Source organism: Otolemur garnettii, unplaced genomic scaffold, assembly GCF_000181295.1.
Source record: "Otolemur garnettii isolate 467f Iridium unplaced genomic scaffold, OtoGar3 scaffold00049, whole genome shotgun sequence".
In the NCBI taxonomy this organism is placed as follows: Eukaryota; Metazoa; Chordata; class Mammalia; order Primates; family Galagidae; genus Otolemur; species Otolemur garnettii.
Window position 1 is genome coordinate 1187201 of NW_003852444.1, and position 24140 is coordinate 1211340.

The following is a 24140-nucleotide window of genomic DNA, read 5'->3' on the forward strand; positions in this document are numbered from 1 at the left end:
GGAGAGGGCTGGGACTCCTAAATCTTCCTGTGTCTTCGGGTCTTCACCTGAGCCTGACTCGGACCACGCCGTCGTCTCCGGCCTTCGTCTTCCGCGGGCGCGTCTGGCTGTCTGAGATCCTGTGTTCGTCTGTGCTTGTGTCCGCAGCTTCAGGCCCTTGATAATCTCTCTTCCTTGATGCCTACTTGGCTCCCCTGTGTTATAATAACGAGTGTCTCCTGCCTCCCCCTCCCTCCTTACTCTTTCTCCTGGGGCCTAGAAAGTACGTCTCTGAAACAGCCTGCCCCTGCCTTTCCTCGAGGTATCTCCCTTGTTCCGGAGTTCCTTTCAGAATGATTAGACATCCCAGGAAGTCTAGGCCTCTGTGTGTGTGTTTATGTTTGTGTTTGTATTTAAGTCTCTCGCCTCCGGTCTGTATGTTTTCTCAGGTTTCTGATTCTTCCAGGAAAACATTGTGTTCTACGAGGCCAAGCCTGAACGGGTTTTATCTCAGTGTCCCTCCAGTGACGTCAAAGAATGCCAGAAGTCTCTCTCTAGGGTGTGCGTGCACTCAAACACAGAAAGAATCCTTTACCTAGGGGACAGAGATTTTTGATAGCTTTGGGTTAGTCAGACAACACCCGTCCCCCCAGCCATTCATGACCCCAGGGGTTTCCATGGTGATATAAGCCAAGTAGAATCTTAATGGGCTTTTTAGCTCTTTGGCTCTTAGGAATGCCCTGGTTTGTAAGTCCAAACAGCTGAGTTAGACGATTCCAGATTACTGTGTCTACTGGCTGTTGCACTGGTGTTGACTGAATGTGCTCACCAGTTTCTTAAAGGTGACTGTAAAATAGAACGTAATTAAGGAAGCATAGTCTCTTCTCTGATACAGAGCCCTGAACTGCTTCACATACTAAGAGCATGCTACTTCTGCCATGTTAGTCTGAGGGGTTAAGCCCTTAACAGTGCCGCAGCCATCAGGCTGCTCCAAGTTGCCATGAAATGTATGTGAAACAGTAGAAGAAACCAGGACTAAGGTTCAGCTGCATTAGGGCAGGCCTAGCATGTGTCATTAGCCCAGCAAGGGCATAAAAGCAGGGAGTGCAGGAAGTTCAGTAGTTTAAAGTAGAACTTTCTCTATTTCTAGGCTGGCAGAGAGAACTTATTCCAAAGTATGAGAGGGCCCTTGGTTTCTAATGGGTAAGAATGGCTGTTAGAATACACGTCTGATTCTTAGGCAGAAGTTGTTGCTCTCTGGCATATTCATTGTCCATCACCGGAGTGGGCAGTGTGGGCAGAGGTGCCTAAACTGCCTCCAGAACCAGCCTGGCTATTGTTCCTGCTTCACTCCAGCTTCATTTGGTTCTCCTTAGTTGTAGCTCTCCATCTCTTGGTTCCTCTGAATCTCAGATCGTACAGCCTTGACCTCCTTTTATTTTGCCAGCTCTGACCTATTGGCATTTTGGTTTTTAAATTCACCACTTTTATTTCAGTGACATCTGTGTGCTTGTCCAGAGCATTAAGCATACAAGGCTTGACCTGACTTTTCCACTAGTAGAAAGGAAGATATAGTCGTGTTAAAACTGATCATTTAGGGAGTTTGCTCTTTGCATCAGGTCTGTCCCTGTCCACAGGGTACATTTGCATATGGGAATCAATCTTGCTCTCCCAAATTTTCTTTCATTTACTTTGTGACTCTAGTTTTTATTATTTTATTTCTTTCTTTTCTATTTCCTGGTACTTGCTCTTAGTAACTGGGCTTCTTAATCAGACCTGTCATTTCCTCCTGAGATTTTGATGTTTATTTAGCCTTATATTTTTTCTATAAAGGTTTAGAGAGGAGAGAGAATGATACAGTGGGAAGAATGGGATTTGGATTCAGGCAGGGTAGATTTGAATCCTGCCATTACCATCTACTTAGAGTGAAATCTTAGGCATATTAACCTTCTTGTGCTTCATCTTAATCTTCCCATGCTTCATTTCTCTAATGTCTTAAATGAGAATAATAATTAATAATACCTACCTCACTGGTGATTGATACCTACCTCAATAGGGAATATATGGAAATCACCAGAGTAAAGTACTTGATGTGTACAGGTGATCAATATGGCTTAGTTTTCTTTCCTACAGCACCTGACACTTATGTATGTTGAATGAATGAATTTACAATAACAAGGTGATCGGGACTGGGAAAGATAAACAGATTCAAAATAAAGTTATTTTAATATAAGACCTGTATTAGATGGGGAGGACTAAAAATAAGTTCTGGAATTTGGGACCAATTTTATTAGAGACAGGTATTTTTGAGATCTAGTTATAGGATGAGAGAGTGACAGGGAACTGTCCTGTGTAGTTCTAGGTATGGAGACTAAAGGATTAAGTCATTAAATATGAATTGTCTGATTTCCTTACATACTAGGTTTGACCTTTGATATCTCTGATGTTTCACTTTGACACTTCTTGGTTTATTTTTATTATGAAGATACATCCTCAATTCTTTCAAACTCATGTTTTGGCTTGTGATTATATTTAAAATATTTTTTAAGAGCAATTTTTGTGTAACCATATATGAGTCAAAAATTTGTGTACTTTTGAATATGAGTTCTATCGTGGAACCAGTGCAAGGGCAGGCAGCTCAAAATATCAACAGAGTGTTTGAGAAAGATAATGTGGCTAATGACCACACAGTATGCCGATGGTTCGCAAAGTTCCATTCTGGTGATTTTTTCTTGAAAATGAGTCACATGGGCAACCTGAGCCCGAGGGGGATAATGAAGAGCTGAATACTGTAGTGGAAGCAAATCCATCTCAACCTACATGAGAATTAGCAAGCATCAAGATTTGGCATTACTATTACAACAGCATTGGACCATTTGAAACAAATCAACAAGGTAAAGAAGCTGGGTAGATGGGTTCTACATGAATTAAATGAGCACCTTTGAGAGGTTTTCTTTGCCTTTTTTGCTGTCATTACATAAAGATGAACCATTTCTGTACTGTATTGTTATGTGTGATGAAAAATGCATTCTTTTTGACAATTACAAGCATGTGGCTCGATGGTTGGGTAAAGATGCACTGCTGAAACACAGTCTAGTACCAAATATTCATCAGAAAAAGCTACTTGTGTCTGTCTGGTGGTCCAGCACTGATACTATCCACTACCGCTTCATGAAACCTGGTCAGTCAACTAGAGTGGATGTCCACTGCAACCAGTTGGAAGAAATGATGAGGATGCTTGTGATTAAGCAGCTGAGATCAGACAGCAGAGACAGGCCATTCCTCTTACAAGATAATTCTTACATGGCTGCATCACACATCTATGCTTCTCAAACCACAGAAGCTGGACTTGGATACTCTCTGTCATCCACTTTATTCACCAGATCTCGAACCAACGGACTACCCCTTCTTCCAAGACACTTCTTGAAAGAAAAAATATTCAATTCTCAACAAGCTGTAGAAAATACCTTTTGTGATTTCATCACCACTCACTCTTGAGGCTTTTTCGCTACTGAGGTAAATAAGCTACTGTTGAGTTGGCAAAGCTGTGCTGGTGGTTTAGGTGCCTTGTTTGATTAATTGTACTGCTTTTTGTTTGAGATGTAATAAAAATTTGATTTGGAATACACATTGCATATTTAATGACCTAAGAATTATAGTGACCCGTTTTAAAGCAAGAACTCATCAACATTATCCCTGGGCTGTCATTGTCCTGGTCAGATGTCACACTGCCACTGTCCCATGTTATGGGCTGCATGGTTCCCACTTGGTGAACCCCCAGCTGATCCAGCACTAGCTTTTTATTTATTATTATTATTATTATTTTTAACATTGCTCAGGGCTTTCCAACTCAGTTTTTTTCCTGACCCACCTTTGGACCTTTTGAACTGATTTTGAACTCAGTTTTTTTCTTAACTGGGCTAACCATGGTCTGTCCATCTGTGTCTTTAATTCCAGCTGTGTTGGCCACAGGTTCTTAGCTATTGTGTTTCATTCTGATGAGTACATTTTGTTTCCTCATCCTTGGTTTCTCCTTATTTATTTTCTCAACCTTGGACATTGGCACTAGCCTAAATTTAGTCCATTCAAGGCATAGATACCAATTGCCTCATTCATTTTTTCTTTTATTCATTTATTCAATATATTTTATTAGAAGCTAGATAAGCAAAGACTGTGTCTCAGTTCCCAGGAAGCTGTCAGTATGACTGAGAAGAGAAACAGGTAGCTAATAATGACGGTGCATCACAAGTGTTACGTTGAGATGAACACATAGGGCAATGGAAGCATAAAGGAGAGAGTGAGTGTCATGTCCTAGAGAGTCAGAGGAGCCTGAATACGGTAATAGGTGATATTTGAACTGACTTGTCTTAGAAAAGTACTCTGTTTCCTGGTATAAAGGAGGATAGGCACACCACCAGCAGAGAATTAATTTGCACAAATGGAAGTTTGAGCCCCTTCTGTTTAGGGACATGCAAATAGTGTGGGCGTAACATGTGACATCATGAAGAAACGGCAGAGCAGGAAGCTGGAATAGCAGTCAGGCAGCCATGTTGTGAGGGTCTTGTAGGCCATGCTGGCTACTGAGTTTGAACTTTATTCTTCTGGAGTGGGGCCTCCTCGGTAGGATTTTAAATAAATTCATGATGTGATTACATTAGAAGGTTAAGGAAAAAAACACTGTAAGGACCATGTAGAGAATGGATGGGAGTGGGTGGTAGAGGGATAAGCCAGCCCTTTAGTTAGATGTTGTGCCAGTTGTGTGTGTGGGTGAGAAGAGATGGCATGATGATGAAGGCAGGGGCGGTGAGACAGTCAGAGAGCGCTGGGTGTCAGTGCATACTGAGTCTGGTTTTTTTTTTCTTGGTATTTTTGAAGCTGATATAATAAAATTGGATTTGAAGAATTGGCTATTTGAGGGGTTGGTAAAATGATGAGCTTTCTGGTATTTTTACTCTGGAGACAGTTCCCCAGTGGTGCCCCCATCAAAGCCACCAGGGACTCTCAGCCCTAGTTCTGCTCTTGCTTCTGCAGTGCTGTCCACACGGCTTTCTGGGTCATTCATGGGAGGAAGCTGGATTACTTTGCTGCTCACCTTGGGTTTGCATTTTACAGCTTGGCCCTTTCTGTCTCAATGTGAATACTTTGCTTTCAAGATTTACAAGCTGATAGACTGAACAGACACATTACAAAGCCTTTCCTAGGAGTTTAGCAACAGTTCTTATCTGTGTCCTGGATCCAGGGGCTTTGGCTTGCCTGGTTTGGTTGGGATCATCAATTTTTTTCCACTCAGTATTGGTAAGAGAGGTGGCTCTGGGGAGGGTTCCTGAGGAACTGGTCTGTTTGGCTTGTGAAGAGACTGTTTACATTTAATAGTAGCTCAGATGTTTTAGGATTCAATCATTCTTCGAGATGTCAAGTCCTATTTGTAGGAAAAATGATGGGAATTTAAGAAGTTACAGAAGTTAAAGAGGCCACTCTGGCTTTAAACATGCCCGTGGATTGTGTTCACTTGTGAGTTAGTCATAATGTATAAACAACTAACTATATAGGGTCTCAAGATGTAGCTTATGGTGGTGCTTCTACATTTGCTTCCCCTGGAGGTGCTTGTCAAATCTTTGTGGGTCATTCTTAAGCACAGTAAAGCCTGGGATTCATGGTAGTCTAGCTTGTGGACAGGTGAGATGTACAATGGGCTTCAATGTCTGCTTTAAGAGCATCAGGGAAATAAAAGAAGAGAGATTTTTGTGCTTGGTCACATTAAGTATGAAGTTTTAGAGCCTGGGGATGAAAGGAAATTAGAACAGGGATTGTAAGGCCGAAAAGGAGGAAAGTGGAGAGAGTTTTCAGACAATTTCTTTAGGCAGCAAGTGTGATCCTTTGTTGTGTTGTTACACTGGACATGTGCGTCTGATGTGTGTGTGACTTCTTACACACATGTCCAGTAAAAGCAATCTGTTGTTCAGGGATCACCTCGGGGTACCAGAGGCAATGAGTAATGAGCCTGTTGCAGTGAAGAAGTAAATTGCCACATGGAGCTGGGCCTCCAGACTGGACTTCTTCACATCTCTTAGAGCTGGGTTAAGAAATGCTGTGTTAGCATGAGCAAAGGTGACTTGGAATCTTTGGGTTAAAATTTTTTTTCTTTTTTTTTTTTTTTTGATTTTTTTTTTTTTTATTGAATGGTAACTATGTACATTAATGCACTTCTGGGGTACAGTGTGGGGTTTTCACATGCAATCCGAAATACTTCCATCAAACTGGTCAACACAGCCTTCATGTCATTTTCTCAGTTATTGTTTTAAAACGTTCACATTCTACTCTTAGAAAGATTCACTTGTACCCCTAAAAATTTTTTTTCTATTCATGTATTGTAGTTCACTGAACTTCTTTAAGGAGAGAAAAGTCCAATTTGGGATCATTGTATGGTATAATAAATATTTATTCAAGTTCTAAAATGAACTAAAAGTTCGATTTTAAGTTCTAAAATGAACTTTAAAAAGTCCGATTAGCAAAGTTTAAAATAGTTGATGTTCTTCCTGTTTCTGTATTAGGGGTGGGGACAGGTAGAATGGTCTAGGAGGGAGAAAAAGAAAGGGTGCCATTGCCTTAAAAAAAGAATGACCTTTGACTTACTCTACTGGGATCAAAGAGATGAATATGCCACCAATGTTGATGTCAAAGTGCTCACAGCCTAATGGAAGCCACAGATAAGCAAAAATAATGCAGGGTGGTGTTCTTTATGATACAGGTGTGTGGCAAGTGCCCTGGGAGTTTGGAGGAGGAATAGATTATCCTGTTGGTGAGTTTGTAAATCAACCTCAAAGTGATGGTGGCTTTGTGTTATGTTAAAAGGGCAGCAGTTACACCAGCCCACTCCCTAGGTTGCCAGAGGCTCACGGTTCTTGAAATGGCTCCTGTATGAAGACATTTTTAACTTTATCATAAAAAACATATATGCCTCTAAATCTTATTCAGTTGAGCACCTACCAAATGTCTGGTAAGTAATGTCTGAGGATGACGAGGTCTTTCCACAGTTGTTTCTAGCTGTGGGAGTTGCTGGCAAGAGGCAGCAGAGTCCTGACCTGCAGTTGAGTGTGCCAACCTTGGAAGTGCCATTATTCAGGTTGCCCTGCTCTTTGGCTTTTAAAATGTAGAACCTCCATAGTTGACCACCTCCCTTGCACCGACCACCTCTTTAAGTTGACCTAATTTTCATAAATCAGACATGCACCACATGTACACATCAGTACAGTAGGCCTAGTTCCTTATGTTGACTTCCTCCGAATGTTGACCTGTTTGTTACTTTCCCTTAGTCGGTCAACTTACAGGAGGTTCTAGAGTGTGTGTGTGTGTGAATGACATTTGGAGGGTTTGAGAAATCGATAGTTTGCAAATGATATTCTCCTAAACTCTGAAGGATGGATACTAGGTGAAAAGAAGGAGGAAGAAGGTTCCAGAAGGGAAAGCGTTAGAAAATCCTCAAGCATGAAGGCTCGCTCCAGGAACTAAAGAAAAGCTGGAGTGTTTCAGATCCAGAGGGCAGGGGTGGAGCCACCATACCTCAAGATGAAACTGATGATAAGGGTGGAGCCCAGCTATAATCTGGTCCTAGTAGACCACGTTAAGGAATTTGGTCTTAAAGGAGAGTGACAGAGCCATATTTGCATCTCAAAAAAATCACTTATAAGTGTAGCAAATTATATTTATTCTATTTCTTCTCGTCTTTGCTCAGACTTAGATACTTCTGCTTCGACAATTGTCCTCAGGTTACACTTTCTATTTCCTACTTTCTATTAACTATTCCTTGCTGAAGTGTCTTCCGAATATCCACACCCCTTAGAGCTAATCTCTGTGTGGTGACACACCTATGTTTTATCATATTTTTCCTGTTTAATTTTTATTTGGGGGGAAGTCACCTGCAGAAAGTAGAATTATTTACAATCTTTACTTCATGACACCCTGTCATTTGATTCCTTTGGTTTGTTTAAGGATTCTCCCTTATTTTGTTTACTTCTTTTTTTAATTTAAAGAATTCTGTACTGTTTGTGTGCATGAGTTTTAAATTTACATAAATGCCGTTGTGCTATTTGGCTTTTAAAAACCAGAATGAGTTTAAAGATTGACTCATTTTTCTCCATGTATTTAGTTAGTCGCCTCTAACCGCTGTGCGGGGCTGTGTATTCATAGTGCTTCCCCTTGCCTCTCTGGTAGAGACCGTCACTCACAGTGTTTCAGCGTCCCTGTATCATAAATGGCGCTGTAATGAACATCCTTGTTTACATGCCTACGGATCTGTGTGAGAATTCCTCTGATGTATGAATATCCAGAAGCAGAATCCTGGAGTCGGAAAACAATAACATGCTTGTTTACCCAGGTCCCATGGATTACTCCGTAGGATGGCTGCCTGGCTGTGTGCGCACTGTGGTGCAAGACTCTCATAACGACTATGGTCCCATATCCCCGGTGACACACTGTATTTGGATTAATCTGGTAGCTTCAAAATGATATTTCATTACTGTTTAATTTTTACTTCTCTGATTAGTAATAGTCATGAGCATCTCTTAGTAAACTTGTTAGCATTTTGGTATACATATTTCCCATTCATATTCTTTGCACTTTTTCTGTTGGCTTCCTTACATTTTCTTATTGACTTTGAAAAACTTCTTTGTATAGTCTCAGCATTAGTCCTCTGCTAAGGTTTAGATATTGAAAACATTGTCACCTAGTAACTTAAGCAGAAATATATAATTTTGCCAGACACTATTTCTATATTATTCTGGATTTATTTTCCATTCATAGCTCATTTTTTATATTATCTAGGTAGGTACTCAATTTTATTTTTCTCCACCCAGTGTCAATTTTTTTTTTAAATATCAGTGTTTTGTTTTTTCCTTGACTTATGCTACCAACTTTATCATGTATTAATTTCTGATAAGCAGGTGAATCTGTTTCTGATTCTTGCTCCCTATTCTGTTCATTGGAATGCTCTTGCTTCCAGCTGTCTTTGTGAGAGTAGCTTTGTAGCATGTCTGTATATTTGGCTCTGACAGCCCTTCCCTGCCTCCACTTTGCTCCTTTTTTTTTTCACATTAACTTAGTTATGTGTAGACCTTTATTGTTCCATAACAATTATACATTAGGTTTTCAGGGATCTCCAGAAAACCAACTGAAATGAGGGTTGAGATTAATTTAGAGGAGAATTGATATGTAAAATAATAAATTATCCTTCACAAGCATATAGAATGTCTGCTCAGTTGTTCTTCTTATGTGATCTTTAATACATTTAAACTTTTTCTCTGTATTTTTATTACAGTAATTCATAGACACTTTATTTTTTTATGCTGTTGTGAATTAAATTTTCTTTTCAACCATATTTTTCTAGCAGTGTTTCCTAATCTGTAGAAATGCTCTTGGTTTTTGTCTTTCTTAGGCTGTGTTTCTCAAGAAGACAGGCTATGTGTTTTGTCTCTATATTCTTGGTGTTTAAAACATTACCAAGTAATAATCAATGAATGTTTGCTGAACAAATGAAAGAGTAGGATACATAAAACAGAATGGGCAGCTCTGATATTTGTGTGCATGCAAAAGGATCATGATGACATCTGTAGCAGTTGCACCAAACACTCCATCACACAATGACCAAGAGCAATCAATCCAGCTCTTTACGTGATGGCGTTCCTGGGTGTGATCAGTTAATTCCTCAAAGTGGCTTACTTACTCTCAGTTGATACCTCTCCCAGTAGTCCTTAGACTACATGAATTCTTTTCAACATAGCATGTTGTATTTATTGTGGCCTCTTCTGGGCACATACCCTTGATTAAAATTTACATGTACATTTTGGAACCTTTCACTATCAGACTGGTGGTCAAACTAAAAGGCATGACTTGGATCTTCAAGCCATAATTCCGAAATAACTACAGCCCTATTAACTGGTGATGAGAAAACCTTGCAGCCTTAAAAGGGGAAAAGACAGCTCGGCGCCTATAGCTCAACTGGCTAAGGCGCCAGCCACGTACACCCAAGGTGGCGGGTTCGAATCCCCAGCCCGGACCTGCCAAACAACAATGACGGCTGCAACCAAAAAATAGCCTGGCGTTGTGGCGGGCGCCTGTGGTCCCAGCTACTTGAGGCAGGAGACTCGCTTGAGCCCAGGAGTTGGAGGTTGCTGTGAGCTGTAATGCCAGGGCACTCTACCCAGGGGGACAGCTTGAGGCTCTGTCTCAAAAAAAAAAAAAAAAAAAAAAAAGAAAGGGAAAAGACAATTTGAATACCTAAGTTACCCTTAGGAATGGAGCAAGATTAGACATGGGTATAAATGTTCTTGGTACCCACTGTTGGGTACAGTGGCTTACACCTGTAATCTTAGCACTTGGGGAGGTGAAGGTGGAAGGGTTGCTTGAGGCCAGGAGTTTGAGACCAGCCTAGGCAATATAGCAAGGTTCCCATCTCTAAAAAAATTTTTAAAAATCACATCTATGGTCCTAGCTACTTAGAAGGCTGAGGTGGAAGGATCACTTGAGCCCAGGAGATTGAGGCTACAGAGAGTTATGATTGGACCACTGCACTGCAGCCTGCCAAGTACAACCCTATCTTAAATAAATAAATAAATAAAAATAAAAGGAAGAAAGAAAAGGAAAATTCTTGGTAATTTTAGACAAAGGCAAAGATAACACACAAAGGAAAGTCTGGCTTTTAAAATGAAAGTTCATTTGTTTAATAAAATTCTGCCGAATGCAATACAAAGGCTTTTTATACCCCAACCTTTATTCCAAGGCACCCCGTCAGCCCCTGTCTTTCTCCTCCACTGCCCCTGCTTGGTGCTTTAGCTGTACCTAATTCCTCACCAAACTGTTAAACTGCCAGTTATCTTTTTACATCTTGATCTTGTCAGATGGTATTCTCTATGTCTGAAATGCTCTTCTACCTTTCTCTTCATATCTTTCAAACTCCCTCCAATTCTTTTCAATGATGAATTCATGTCACCTCATCTCTTAAATCTTTTCTGATTTTGTCAAATGGAATAGTTAATTTTCATTCCTGGCTACCATAACATAATCCCATGTAGTCTTTATATAGTGCATTTACAATGCTATGATATTGTAATTAATTTTTTAAAATTTGTCTCTCTCACCTGCTAAATCACAAGCTTATTAAGGTTGTGGACCATACATTATCTTTCTGACTTCAAAGCTCAGCATGGCTTTTGGCATAGATTAGGTGATCAATTAATATTTGTTCAACAAATAACTGAGAAAATTCACCATGAAAAGAATGAGGTTTTGACCCTACATTGATCATGAGGTTCTAGACAAAGAACTGATCTTTCTATTCATTTATAAAATAAGAGGAATTTATTTCTATATTTGCTCAGTTATGGAGATGCTATGAGAATTCATTGATATTACTTAGCTTGAGTTGCTGTAACAAAATATCAAAAACTGGGTGACTTAAACAATAGACACGTATTTCTCATGGTTCTGGAGGCTGGTAAGTCCAAAATCAAGGTGCTTAATTTGTTTCATGGTGAGGGATCTTTTTCTGCTTGTAGATGTCTGCATCTCATCCATCATATTCTGCAGAGAGAGGAAGCTCTGGTGTCTCTTCCTTAAGATATAAGGGCACTAATCCTGTCATTTAGGGTTCCACCCTCATGACCTCAACTAAGCCCAATTTATCTCTTAAAGGACATAGAAGTTAGAGTTTCACATGAATTAGGGGGAGGAGACACAAACATTCAGTTTATAATATCTTCTAAAAAACTATGAATCTAGTTAAAGACTTTGGAAGAAAAATGCTCCAACTATGGAGCATAGTGAGCAATAAACCTTGCCCTAAAAATAACAATAAGGAAATAATGAGTATCCTCCTCTTCCCTGCCCTCCTTCTTATATCATCTCTAATTTGCTTGGCATTTGGGGGGTGTCATTCATTGCAAAGTTGGGGATTCACCTGTTCTGCTACTTCCTGCATATCAAAGCAATTTGCCAGGGCTTTGTTTTGCATAAATAAAGAAAGAAGATGCTAGAAGAGAAGAATTAAGATTATTCTATAAAGGGAGACAGTGGTTACCCTTTAGCCTCTGAGAGGGATATCCAGGTGGGCATCAAACTAACCTTGAGATAGGAAACAGTAGAAATTCCCACACCCAAGTGAATTTTTAGGACATTAGGTAATTTTGGTAGAATGTATATCTGAGTGGGAAGCTATGAATCTCAAGTGACATTTATCCTTGATGTACTTCTATTTTCTAAAAAATTGCATTTTAATGATAAATTTTATCAACATTCATTCTAGAAGAAACTGAGAAAGCAAGGTCAGTCTGAGGAAAATTTATTCTGCTCACGTTTCCTCTTCAAACTAGAGAACAGAATTCAATACCAAAACTATAATCTACCTTTCAGAGATGTGTTGGGAAGTAAAGTTACATATTGTAAACTGTATATTCTTATTGAATTTAATTTATTTAGTTTTATTTTTTTAAATTAATATGAGGGTACAATTTTTAGGTTACATTGACCTCACTGTCTATTCTTATTTTTCTAAGAATAATAATTATTTAGTTTTATTTTAATAAATAATAAATAAATAATAAATAAATAAATAATTATTTAGTTTTATTTTTTTTAATTAATATGAGGGTACAATTTTTAGGTTACATTGACCTCACTGTTTATTCTTATTTTTCTAAGAAAAAAGCCCTGCTTTCTTTTTTAAACTATCTTGAATTTAATTTCATCTTGTTTTGTGTACATCTGTATGTGTGTATGTATGTTGGTGAGTCATATTATATTCCTTTTGGCATAAGATAAGAATCCCACATGAGCAAATACATATTGATGATACACAAATGTTTGCCCTAGCTCTCACATAGGTAGGACGAGGGAGTTGAGGCTTAAAGCCAAAATTTTTGCTATCATTTTTATCCATATACCTTGTATTTTTTTTCCTCCTATTTGGGAAAAGTTGAAAACATGCATTATGTCTTTACTTTTCATGTATCTTATCTTTTTTTGGACTAAAATCCTTACTACTATTCAAAGAATAAGTTGGGTCTTGTGTGTTATTGCTTCTTCTGATAGACCAGTGATTTTCAACTGGGGTGCCATGGCATACTGGTATGCTGCAAGAGGATCTTAGGTGTGCCACAAAAAAATTTTAAAGATCACTAATTAAATTATTTTCAAAAGAATTTCAAAGCACAGTAAGTACATTCTTTTTTTACTCTTTTTTTTTTGATCAACATAATTTGTGTGCAAGGGAAATTTTACTATAGGTTCAAGTGTGCCATGAGATAAAAAAGGTTGAAAAGCACTGTGATAGATATGAGACAAAAACTGATAACAACAGGCTTTTGTATTCTTAGTTCATCCCCTACTGATCTAACACTGTCTTTCCCTTTGTCAGTAGTAAGTTGTTGGCATTATCCCTCATTTCAAGCCCTTGATGTTTGTTTCTGCAGGTTTTTTATTCCACTGTCAAAGTCCCCAGTGATTATTGTTAGGACTGAGTATCCCTCTTCTACCCTAATGGATATCGTCCTGCTCTCCTTCCAATAGGCAGTCACTACTTATTTCTGTGGCTGCACAACAGTTTCCTCCCTGTTGTCAGTAGTGGCCCCAGAGTATCCTGTGATCTCTGTGCCCTAGGCTGCCACCTATCCTGTCCTTACTTCTGGAGATGTCATAGTAACAAGAGAGAGAGGGAGTCATCAACCACATGCAGTCATCTCTTGGTTAATATACACACATGCTTCTGTATACTTAAAATCACCTCTATATTACTTAACTACCTAATAAAACATAAATGCTTTGTAAAAAGTTGTTATACTGTAATGATTAGGAAATAATAAGAATCCCTGCCCCATATATGTTTTGTATAGATGCAGCTTCCTTCCTTCCTTCCTTCCTTTCTTTCTCCTCTCCTTTCCCTTCCCTTTTCCTTCCTTCCTTCTTTCCTCCTCCCCCTCCTTCTTTTTTTTTTTAGACAGTCTTGCTTTATTGTCCTGGGCTAGAGTACCATAGCCTCAGCCTAGCTCACAGTAACTCCCTGAGCAGGTGGAATAGGCGTCCCCCATAATGCCTGGCTAATATTTTTATTTTTAGTAGAGTTGGGGTGTCACTCCTGCTCAGGCTGGTCTCGAACTCCTGAGCTCAAGCAATCCTCCTACCTCAGTCTCCCATAGTGCTGGGATTATAGGCATGACCCACTGTACCTGGTCCATTTTTTTCCCCAGTATTTTCAATCGGTTCTTGGTTGAGTCCATGGATGTGGAGCCCACGATACTGAGGGTTAACTACATAGCTATGTTACCATTTTGATTGTCAAGGCACAGAGGCACAGAATGGAAGATAGAAAAATGGAGACAAGAATAAAAATGAATAGAGAGGAAGAGAACATTCACTTCAGCAGAACTTCCTTCTGTTTCCCTTCTGATACAAATATTCCTGCTTGTATGGCTCTCTCAAGGGAGAGTTACTGAAGATATTAGAGTCATACAGGCAGAATATTAAAACAGCAACAACGCCGAATTAGGATAGTTCCATCCTGGCCTTTTAGAGATGACCAAGCAACTCCAGAGAAGTTATGACTTCTAAGACCATATTCCTAGCTATAGGTAGTGGCCACCTGAGGCTAACATCCTCAGGCTACCAACCAAGTTTGTTGAACATTTACTTTAGATCTTTGGTGTTCATTTTATCATTATTATGCATAAATTCAAGGCAGGATGCTTGTTACTGTATATTATACAAAGATAATAACAACATACATAATTGGGACTCTTTCCTAAAGGAACTTGAAATGTTTAGATGGAAATGGTAAAAAAAAGTATTGGCAAGCTGTGACATATGAATACCATAGAATAATATTCGGCCATTAAAAAATGGAGATTTTACAGCATTTGTACTAACCTGGATGGAGATGGAACACATTATTCTTAGTGAAGCATCACAGGAATGGAGAAGCATGAATCCTATGTATTCAACTTTGATATAAGGACAATTAATGACAATTAATGACCATTGGGGCATGGGGGAGGGGGAGAGCAGAAAGAGAGAGAAGGAGGGAGGGGGTGATGGAAAGGAACAAAAAAAAGAAAGAAAAGAAAAGAAAAGAAAATAGTGACTAATTCTCATGTAAATTGGATTTAATTTTGATCAAAGTACATTACTTGAACACTAATTTTTAATTCAACTTGTTAATATGTTGTTTAGGATATTGCATCTTCATTTAAAGTGAAATATGTTTGTAATTTACCTTTATAATAATATATTTTTTCCAATTTTAATATCAGATGTATCCAGATGAAGTAGAATGATTTTGAAGTATTTCTTCTTTTTCTATTGTCTATAAGATTTGGCATGATCTGTTTTTTTAATTATCTTTTATTTTTATTTATAAATATTAGTTGCCTATTTTTTGAGACTTTGGAAAAAAAAGAAGTTAACTGATGACTCCTCATGAACTTCAGAGTCAAAGCATGATAGACATACTCTTATCTGACCATGTGAATGTTACTTTTTTTGCATTATTATTATTATTGCTCAATATTTTGTTACAGCAATTGTCTGATTTCTTTTCTGAATGCATTTATCTTCGTTTGTTCTTCACAAGGTTTTTGTTTCTAGTCCTTATCTTAAACATTGTTATTGTTATTAAATTTTAAGCCTTTTAAATTTTGTGAAGGCAAAAAGTAGAAACCAAATAAACACATGCATACGTATAGAGAGGGGAACAAATACTAATATAGAAATTCAAAGGGAGGTGTGATTAGGTTGGGCCAGAGTGGTAAGGAAAGGTAAGGAGTTGCCCTGGATGGAAAGTGTGCATGGGTGGGAGCTCCATGTCCATGGTCATTGGCACTCTGTGCCACTCCCAGTATCCACATAGCCCTGACAGTGGGAAGAGCAACATTTTGGAAAAGGAGGGGGCTGAAGGTTCAGCATGACACCTTGAGACATCAACTCAGGTATGTGTGGAGGTGGTGGAACATAGAATGTTATGTTACCTGGAACAATTTCACTCTTTAGGCCCAAATCATCCTCCACCAGGATGTTCTTGCTCAATGTGTTTCCTTGACAGATTCACCAGAGCACACGATGATTTGGTCCCAAATCAGAAATATATTTCACATTTCTAGTTCCTGAAAGAAATGTGAGTTTGTGCTTGGCAGAAGTTACAGCACCATCTTGTGGAAATAAATGCCTCAGGTCACAAGCTTTTTCTTTTTCTTTTTTATTAAATGATAGCTGTATACAATTATGGGGTACAAGGTGCTGATTTGATATACAGTGTGGAATGCTCAGACTTATTCACATAACCATCATCTCACTTAATTATTTGTTATGGTAAGACATTTATACTATACTCTTAGTAGTTTCGAAATGTGCTATTGCATTATGCACAATAGGTGAAGTCCCACCAAATACTCTCCCTCCTCCTGCCCTGCCCCAAACTTTTTCTTGTTTTGAATATTTCAGTCATCTTAACAAAAAAGTCAACCTTGGGATGCCTTCATGGATCTACATAATTCTTGGAATGCACAGTCTGTTAGTAATAAAAGACTTCTTGTATATTTTAATTCTTTGATGACTGAGTTAGCTCTTTTGACTAGTGGCAGATTTTTTATTTGCACAATAATCCCACATTCTTAGGATTCAATATGATCCACCTCTCAGACTTGTTTCTTTTAGGATACATGTCCTCAGATTTGTGTTTTAACTATGCCTCAAGGGACCCTGCCTTTTGAGAATTTAGCAAAGTAATTCTAAATGCTGAACAAAAATAAAGTCTCGGCAACTTCTTCTCGGCCTCCTCTGGTATACCAGACACCTCCATCCTTAAACAACAGGACTCACTGACATAGGACTTGGGAAAAGAAGGTCCCTTAATCATTGAGAATCTAAAGCAACTGTGTGGGAAACTTACAGAAGAATTCATAGCGGATGGGTTCTTACATAATTTCCTAGAAATTTTCTTTGGTCCACTAAAAAAACAATGTCTGGAAAAAGGTTCCTTTTACAATCATAAATTCATTGAATCATTAAATGATGAATAAGAGTTTTAACTGTAAGTAGTCTACTTTTCATGGGTGGGCGGGGGGAAACACCCAATCTAATCTTTTCGATTGTTCTTACTCCGGTTTGGTCTGCATTGAATGTGGACTTGATCTACCTGCCAAGGTTTGAGTTAGGCATTATTAGTTTAAGGCAGGTGTGAATTTTGTAGACTTTTAAAAATATGTCTTTTCCACCTAAAAATTACATTCGGAAAAAGTTACACATTGACATATTTCAAAACTTAAAAGCACAAAAGTAAATTTTTCCCTTCACACATATTCCTCAGCTAGCCAGCTCCCTTCCCTGGAGACACCTATATTACAAGTTGAGAAATGCTTCCAAAATAATCTGTGCTTACAGGATGTATGTTACATCAACAGTAGCCCACAAAATATTTTGAAACTTGCAATTTTCCCTTAGAAATATACTTTGAAGATTGTTCTGTATTAGTACATAAGGAGTTCCCTTGTTTACTTTTCTGCTGCACAATGTTTTATTGAGTGGGTGTAGCATAATTTATTGAGCTGGTCTCCTATTAAGGTTGTTTCCAATACATTATTTGGCAGTACAAACAATGATGCAATGAATAATCTTTACATCGGTGGCTTTGCACATGGGCTGGTCCCCCTGGGGGACATATTCCTGAAAGTGGAACTGCTGGGTCAAATAGTGCATTTGTAATTGTGGGAGACATTGGCAAACTGTTCTCCATGAAGGTCATTCATACTGAATTTTAGCAATGTATGACAGTCTGTGACCTCACTAAAGGTGTTTTTAAAACCTTTCAACTTTGCTAATCTGATAGGTGAAATTTGATATTTTAGTGAGTTACTATTATAGTTTTTAAAATTTTCTTATCAATTTGAGTTCTATGAACTCAATCTATGAACATCCATATTGTCTCTTGTTTGTTTCTTGATAATTGAATGACATTTCATTGTATGGAGATCATCTTTACTCAATCAGTCTCATGTTGGTGGAACTTAGTGCATATTTGTTTTGTTTTGTTTTTGCCATGTTTAAAAAAAAAACAAGTGGTAAGTTTCAGAGACTTAAATGGCAACTAAAACTCTGGTAGGGTCACAGGTGTTAGAAGAGGTCAGTATTAAAACAGGTGAAATTGGCGGAGGCTGTCCTAACCTCCCTTTCTCCCCACCCTCTTCAGGCATCTAGGGCTGTTAACCCTTATCAAACAGGTCCCTGAATACATGTGTCTGCCATTCACAACCCATATAGATGAACATATGCGTCTCTCCATGGTATGAAATATGAAGAAACCAAAAAGACAGGGATTTAGAAAACCAGGAGGAACCTTATAATTTGTCTAGTTCAAGATTTTATTTTATATAAGTTTGGGAACTGAGGCCCAGAAGCGTTGAGTAACTTTCTTAAAGTCACACAGAGAGTAAGTGGAGGCATGGGAAAAGAACCCAGATAACCTGACGCTGAGCCTGTTGACTAAATCATACTGTGCTCAAGGGTCCACTTCTTCTTTTGGCCCAGTGTTATTTCAAAAATTAAAAGCAACCAGAGAAACGTAGGCTTAAAAAACAAGTGAATGGTATTCAAAATTTGTGAAGCAAGCAAGGTATGTGAGACACTTCTCTGCTGGTTAGGAAAACCTTACAGCTGTGCAGTCCAGTGAGACAGCATTCCAAATCTCTTTCGTTTTTGTCTACTCTTAACAACCTACATTTATTAATGACAATGATACTCTACGCTCACAGCAAATAGTAAACAGCAATCTTATGGGTTGGTGGCTGGCAATTCCTGGTCCACATGCCAAAGATGCTGGAAGTGCCAATTTCAGGTGGCAAGTGAACTGACTACCACACACAGATCCCATTCCTATCATTTCCAGTGGTTGTTTCCCACAGTTGTCTCCACCCTCTTGTCAGAGTTTTTCAGAGCGACATCCTCAGGGCTTCCCATCTGATGGCTCCAGCATCATCCTGGTCTTTTAGAATCACAGGGTCAGTAATATGGCACACTCCTTTGGGAAGATAATGGGTCATCGAACCCCTGATAAAAGTAAATAAACATTCTCAGGACTTTAATTTAGAGGAAGGTGAAAATTATCATCTGTGGTTCAATTTCTGCTGAACTATCACCCACGAAGGATTTAAGGAAGACCAGAAATGAGAAGGTAGGTTAACAATGAAAATTTGGAAATGAGACCAATAAATCGTGTCCTTTAGTTTTTCAGCAGGGTTTTGGTGAGCACTCACTGTGCACTAGGAAGGCCTGGTGTTGAGGATAAAAAGATGAACCAATTCTTGTCTTTTCCCTTGTAGAAAAGATGGTATATGATTGAGATATATGCTGTAAATTTTGAGTTAAAAAGTATAAGCTGTTAGAAACCAGGAACAAAACATCTTGTTTTCCTACTGGGTGGGCTAGGGCCAGGTTCAGTGGAAGAGAGGGTCACCATGGAACCTTTGCCAGCTGACTCACAGAGGGGCTCTGAGTGTGGGTTGCAGCTCAGGCTCCTATCAGGTTGTCCCCTCTAAGGCCAAATGGCCTCCTGTGCCTCCGGAGGGGACATGGGACAAACCTAAACCAGGAGGGAAAAGGTTTGGGTGACCTATAAGCACCCATACTCTTCCTGTGTAAAGGGCAGTCTTGGTCCCAAATCAGAAAGTATAGTGACCCAACAGGATTAAAATAGTTTGAATGATGGTAATAATAATAGCATTTTCTTACATTTGCATAGCACTTTTATTTTTTGAGACAGGGGTTGGCTCTGTCACCAATGCTGGAATGTGACATGACCATACCTCACTACAACCTGGAACTCCCAGGCTCAGCCTCCCTGGTAGCTGGGACTATAGGTGTGGGCCACCATGCCTGGCTAACTTTTTTTGCTTTTTGTACAGACAAGGTGTCTAACTATTGCCCAGGTTGGTCTCAAACTCTTTGCCTCCAGTAAAGAGGGATTACATACAGGGTGCACTCTGCATAGTACTTTGAAGTCTTCAAAACGTGTGCACTTGCACCTCTCCTCTGAAGGCAAGTGGCTCTCATATGCATACTTTGTGAATGGTGGACTAAGACTCAGGCAGTTTAAGGGACTTCTCTGGAAAGAACATAGCTAGCTAGTGGTAGACCTGGGTCAGGGCCCAGATCACTCAGTACAAATCCTACGTGTTTAAGGACAGCATCTTGGGCTTCCCGGACACTTAGGCCTACCCTAACAGAGCTTTGCACACAGAGTTTAGGATCCTCACAGGTGATGCCCTGAGCATGGTTTCTGCCTCCCTTGATTTTCTGCTGCAACTTGTACCAAAGTAGCTTTCTTCCCTTGTCTTGCCACTTGAATGCAGCCCTCCAAATGTTGTGATGCAACATGCAGCCTCTGCAGTGAAACTAAATAAGCATTTAAAGACTGTGTTAGGATATAGTGGATTTATGAACGATATAATCCACTTTGGATACGAGAACACCCACTGATGCTCTTCAACTGGTGAGCCATCAATCTAAAACTAAAACGTTAACTTCTTTCTTCCATTCTGTCTCACTGTCCTGCCAGTCAAGAGGCTCCTTCATCCCTGATCCCTGGGGTCACTGTCCTCTGTTGCGACCTCATCCTCATTTCCACACTCAAGCATGACATCAAGCTGTATTACACCTTTCAGCACTTTTCTGTTTTGAGCCCAATGCCCGTCTTTGGCTACATATTGAAAATTCCTTTTCATTTCTCCTCCTCTTCCTTCTTCTCCTTCTGGAACTGATCATGTGAATTTTTATATGGTGGTTATGATTATGGGTTTAGCACTCATATTGCCCAAGTTTGATTCTGGAGTAGGTACTAATTAGCTGGGGGTATTGGTTAAATTATGTAATTTCTCTATAGCTCTGTTTTCTCATCTAAAATCTGTAATAGAGACTATAAATAGTCTCTATTTATAAGGTTGTTATGAGGATTTAAAAAGTTGTTTAGAACGGTGCCTCACCAAGTACTCAAATGGGGGTGTGTGTGTAAATGTGCACAAACAGGTGAGTGTAGCATTTGAAACTAGAGATGTCATTCTGGGTCCTACCGGTAACCCAGCAAGGACCACATTCAGTTTTAAACTAGGTCTCTAATCTTGGTGAGAACAGTCTTCATCCCCGCCCTCTGTGTTTTGTGTTCTTCTAAAACTCTTAATCTCCTTTGCAACCATGCCCAGAAGACTTGTTGAACAGGATGAGAATTTTTCCATAAATAACACCTGGTTCTCCTGGCCTCCTCATCATGTGTATTAATATTAGGATGAGGAGAAACCTGCATTCACCTACCATATCATATGCTAGGATAAGTTAGACTTATTCTTAATTTAGTAACATTGATAATAATGTTCTGTGTTGTCCTAGTTAAGTAGAGGAGGCTTGAGAGTCAGATTGTTTGGGTCTAAGTCTAACCTTTTCCATTTGCTTAATGATTGCATCCATAAAAATGGTGTGATAATGGGGAATGGATTGCTACAATGACAAAATGAGGCCATCTTTGTAAACTATGTGTCAATGTGAGTGAATGGCACAGAATACATACTCAATAATGCTAACTATTAATAATATTATGACAATCCTTCTTTCCATTGAATTTTCTCTGCCTGGAGCTTTCCATTCATACCCAGCAATTAAAAGCTGGATTGTGGCACTTGCTAACTGCCCCAAATGAAGAGCATGTGGCTTATTCAGGGAAAATCATGGACACTCTTGAGGAAAAGGTGAGAAGAGTTTAGAAAGAGGTGGCCATTATAGTCTCAGGGCACATTGGAAAGTGTATTTTGCTGTGTAATTTGCTGGAGTTTCCAGCTGGATGTGTATAAAGTCAGCCTCTGACCGCAGAAATTGTCAGGCAGATTATAGGATTTATTCAATAAAAATCAGTTGTCCTCCAAGCCTAAGTAGGGATGTAGGTACATTTACGACTTGTAATAGGAAATAAAATTCAGGGGAAAGATCCAAATGAAGGATGCAACTAGACAGAAGTATATTTGTGTTCTAAGGCCTTTGGTTGCAGCTGCAGCACTTTAAAAAGATTCTTACTGAGGTGACTACATCTGGTGATGCCCACGATTCTGCTATTTCTGAGCACACTTGACCAAGTCAGAGGTGGATTGTCTCTTTTCAACTATTGGGACTCAGAGTACTGTACAAAATAAATGTTCTCAACTCAATAAGCACCTAAATGAAAAAAGTTGCAAAGTATAATAAACATAATGAATGCAGCAAAATCTAAATACTTCCCAAAGGAGAGGGAATACTTTACAAGTATGAAGAGTAGTGAACTTAGGTAGTAATCAGTACCCAAAACTCCAGAGACTACTGGGGCTAGAGATTCACATGCCACCCAACTGGGAATGATTTTCTTTGCACAGTGCTCTCCTCAGGGCCCCCTTGACCTCTGCACTCCTCAGGCTATAGATCAGGGGGTTCAGCATGGGGTTGAAAAAGCTGTAAAACAAGAAAAGGATCTTCTGCTGCTCCTCAGGATGGCGGGACTTGGGGGCCATGTACATGACGATGGCGCTGCCAAAGAAGAGCCCCACCACACAGAGGTGGGAGGAGCAGGTGGAGAAGGCCTTCCTGCGGCCCTCCACTGACCGGATACTCAGGATGGCCAGCAGGATGTGTGAGTAGGAGCCCAGCACCAGGCAGAGGGGCCCCACCAGGATGAACACACAGGCAGCGAAGATGACCACTTGGTTGAGCCTGGTGTCAGCACAGGCCAGCTTGAGGACAGACAGGATCTCACAGAAGAAGTGGTTGATTTCATGAGGCCCACAGAAGGGCAGCCTCAGGATGAGGACCACATGGACCAGGGCCAGGAGGGAGCCACATGTCCAGGAAGTGATGGCCAGCACAGCACACATTTTCCAGCTTATGATGGCAGAGTATCGGAGGGGGTGGCAGATGGCCACATACCGGTCATAGGACATCACCACCAAGAGAAGACATTCAGTATGTCCAAGACTCAAAAAGAAAAAAGTCTGCGTCATGCAGCCAGCAAAGGAGATGGGCTTGGCTGGATCCAGGAGGTTCACCAGCATCTGGGGCACTGTGTTGCAGGCATAGGCAATGTCGACGACGGCCAGGTGTGAGAGGAAGAAGTACATGGGGGTGTGCAGTCTGGAGTCCAGGGAGATGAGCCCCAGGATGACCCCATTCCCCAGTAGGGTAGAGGTGTAGAATAGAGAGAAAAATCCAAAAAGGACCATGTGTATCCTTGGGCCAAGGCAGAATCCCAGTAGGATGAAATCTGTGACTGTTGTTTGGTTTTTCCCCATTTCACTGTGAACAAGAAATGGATACCTTAAGATAGTATTGTCTTTTTTTTTTTTTTTTGAGACAGAGCCTCAAGCTGTCCCCCTGGGCAGAGTGTCATGGCATCGCAGCTCACAGCAAACTCCAACTCCTGGACTCAAACAAGACTCCTGCCTCAGCCTCCCAAGTAGCTAGGACCACAGGCGCCCGCCACAATGCCTGGCCATCTTTTGGTTGCAGCCGTCATTGTTGTTTGGCGGGCCCGGGCTGGATTCAAACTCGCCACCCTAGGTGTATGTGGCTGGCGCCCTAGCCACTTGAGCCACAGGCGCCGAGCCAAGATAGTATTGTCAACAAATATCTAGACATTATTATATATTATTTTATAAGTTCAGTCATTAATGATTTAGTTACATATTGAGTTAACTACTGATTTTAAACATCCCGTATTATGAAGGGACTGAGTGTTAGATTAGGGTACATAGAGCCTTGATACTCGTGATGGGAAGGAAAGAATGTCAAGACAAAACAGGAAGTAAAAGTGTAGAAGTCGTCAGTAATGGAAGGACTCCCAATTTCAGAATTAGACTAGTTCCAGAAAAAGAAAGGTCATTTCAGTTTCTCAATGGAAATATTAACTGTGTTGCTTTCAACGTCTGAAATCAACCTTTGCTCTCTGGAGAAGTTTACATGATAACAAGAGGGGCTCAAAGATAAAAAGCAGCTTTTATGATAGTGTGATTGTTTAGGTTCCTAGGAAAGAATCGATGGATGTGCTGCACGTGGGCTCCCGCCATTATCTTTCTTTTACAATGGATGGTGAATATAAAATGATAATTACATTTGGCAATTAA

At 39.8% G+C, this 24140-nt stretch overlaps 1 protein-coding gene across 1 annotated transcript; it reads right to left on the reverse strand.

Moving 5' to 3' along the window:
- Positions 1–22336: 22336 nt before the first annotated feature.
- On the reverse strand, positions 22337–23321 carry LOC100958499 (olfactory receptor 2A1/2A42). Its single transcript, XM_003791532.3, has one exon. The coding sequence runs from the start codon at positions 23307–23309 to the stop codon at positions 22362–22364; it is 948 nt and encodes a 315-aa protein (XP_003791580.1). The 5' UTR covers positions 23310–23321; the 3' UTR covers positions 22337–22361.
- Positions 23322–24140: the final 819 nt, after the last annotated feature.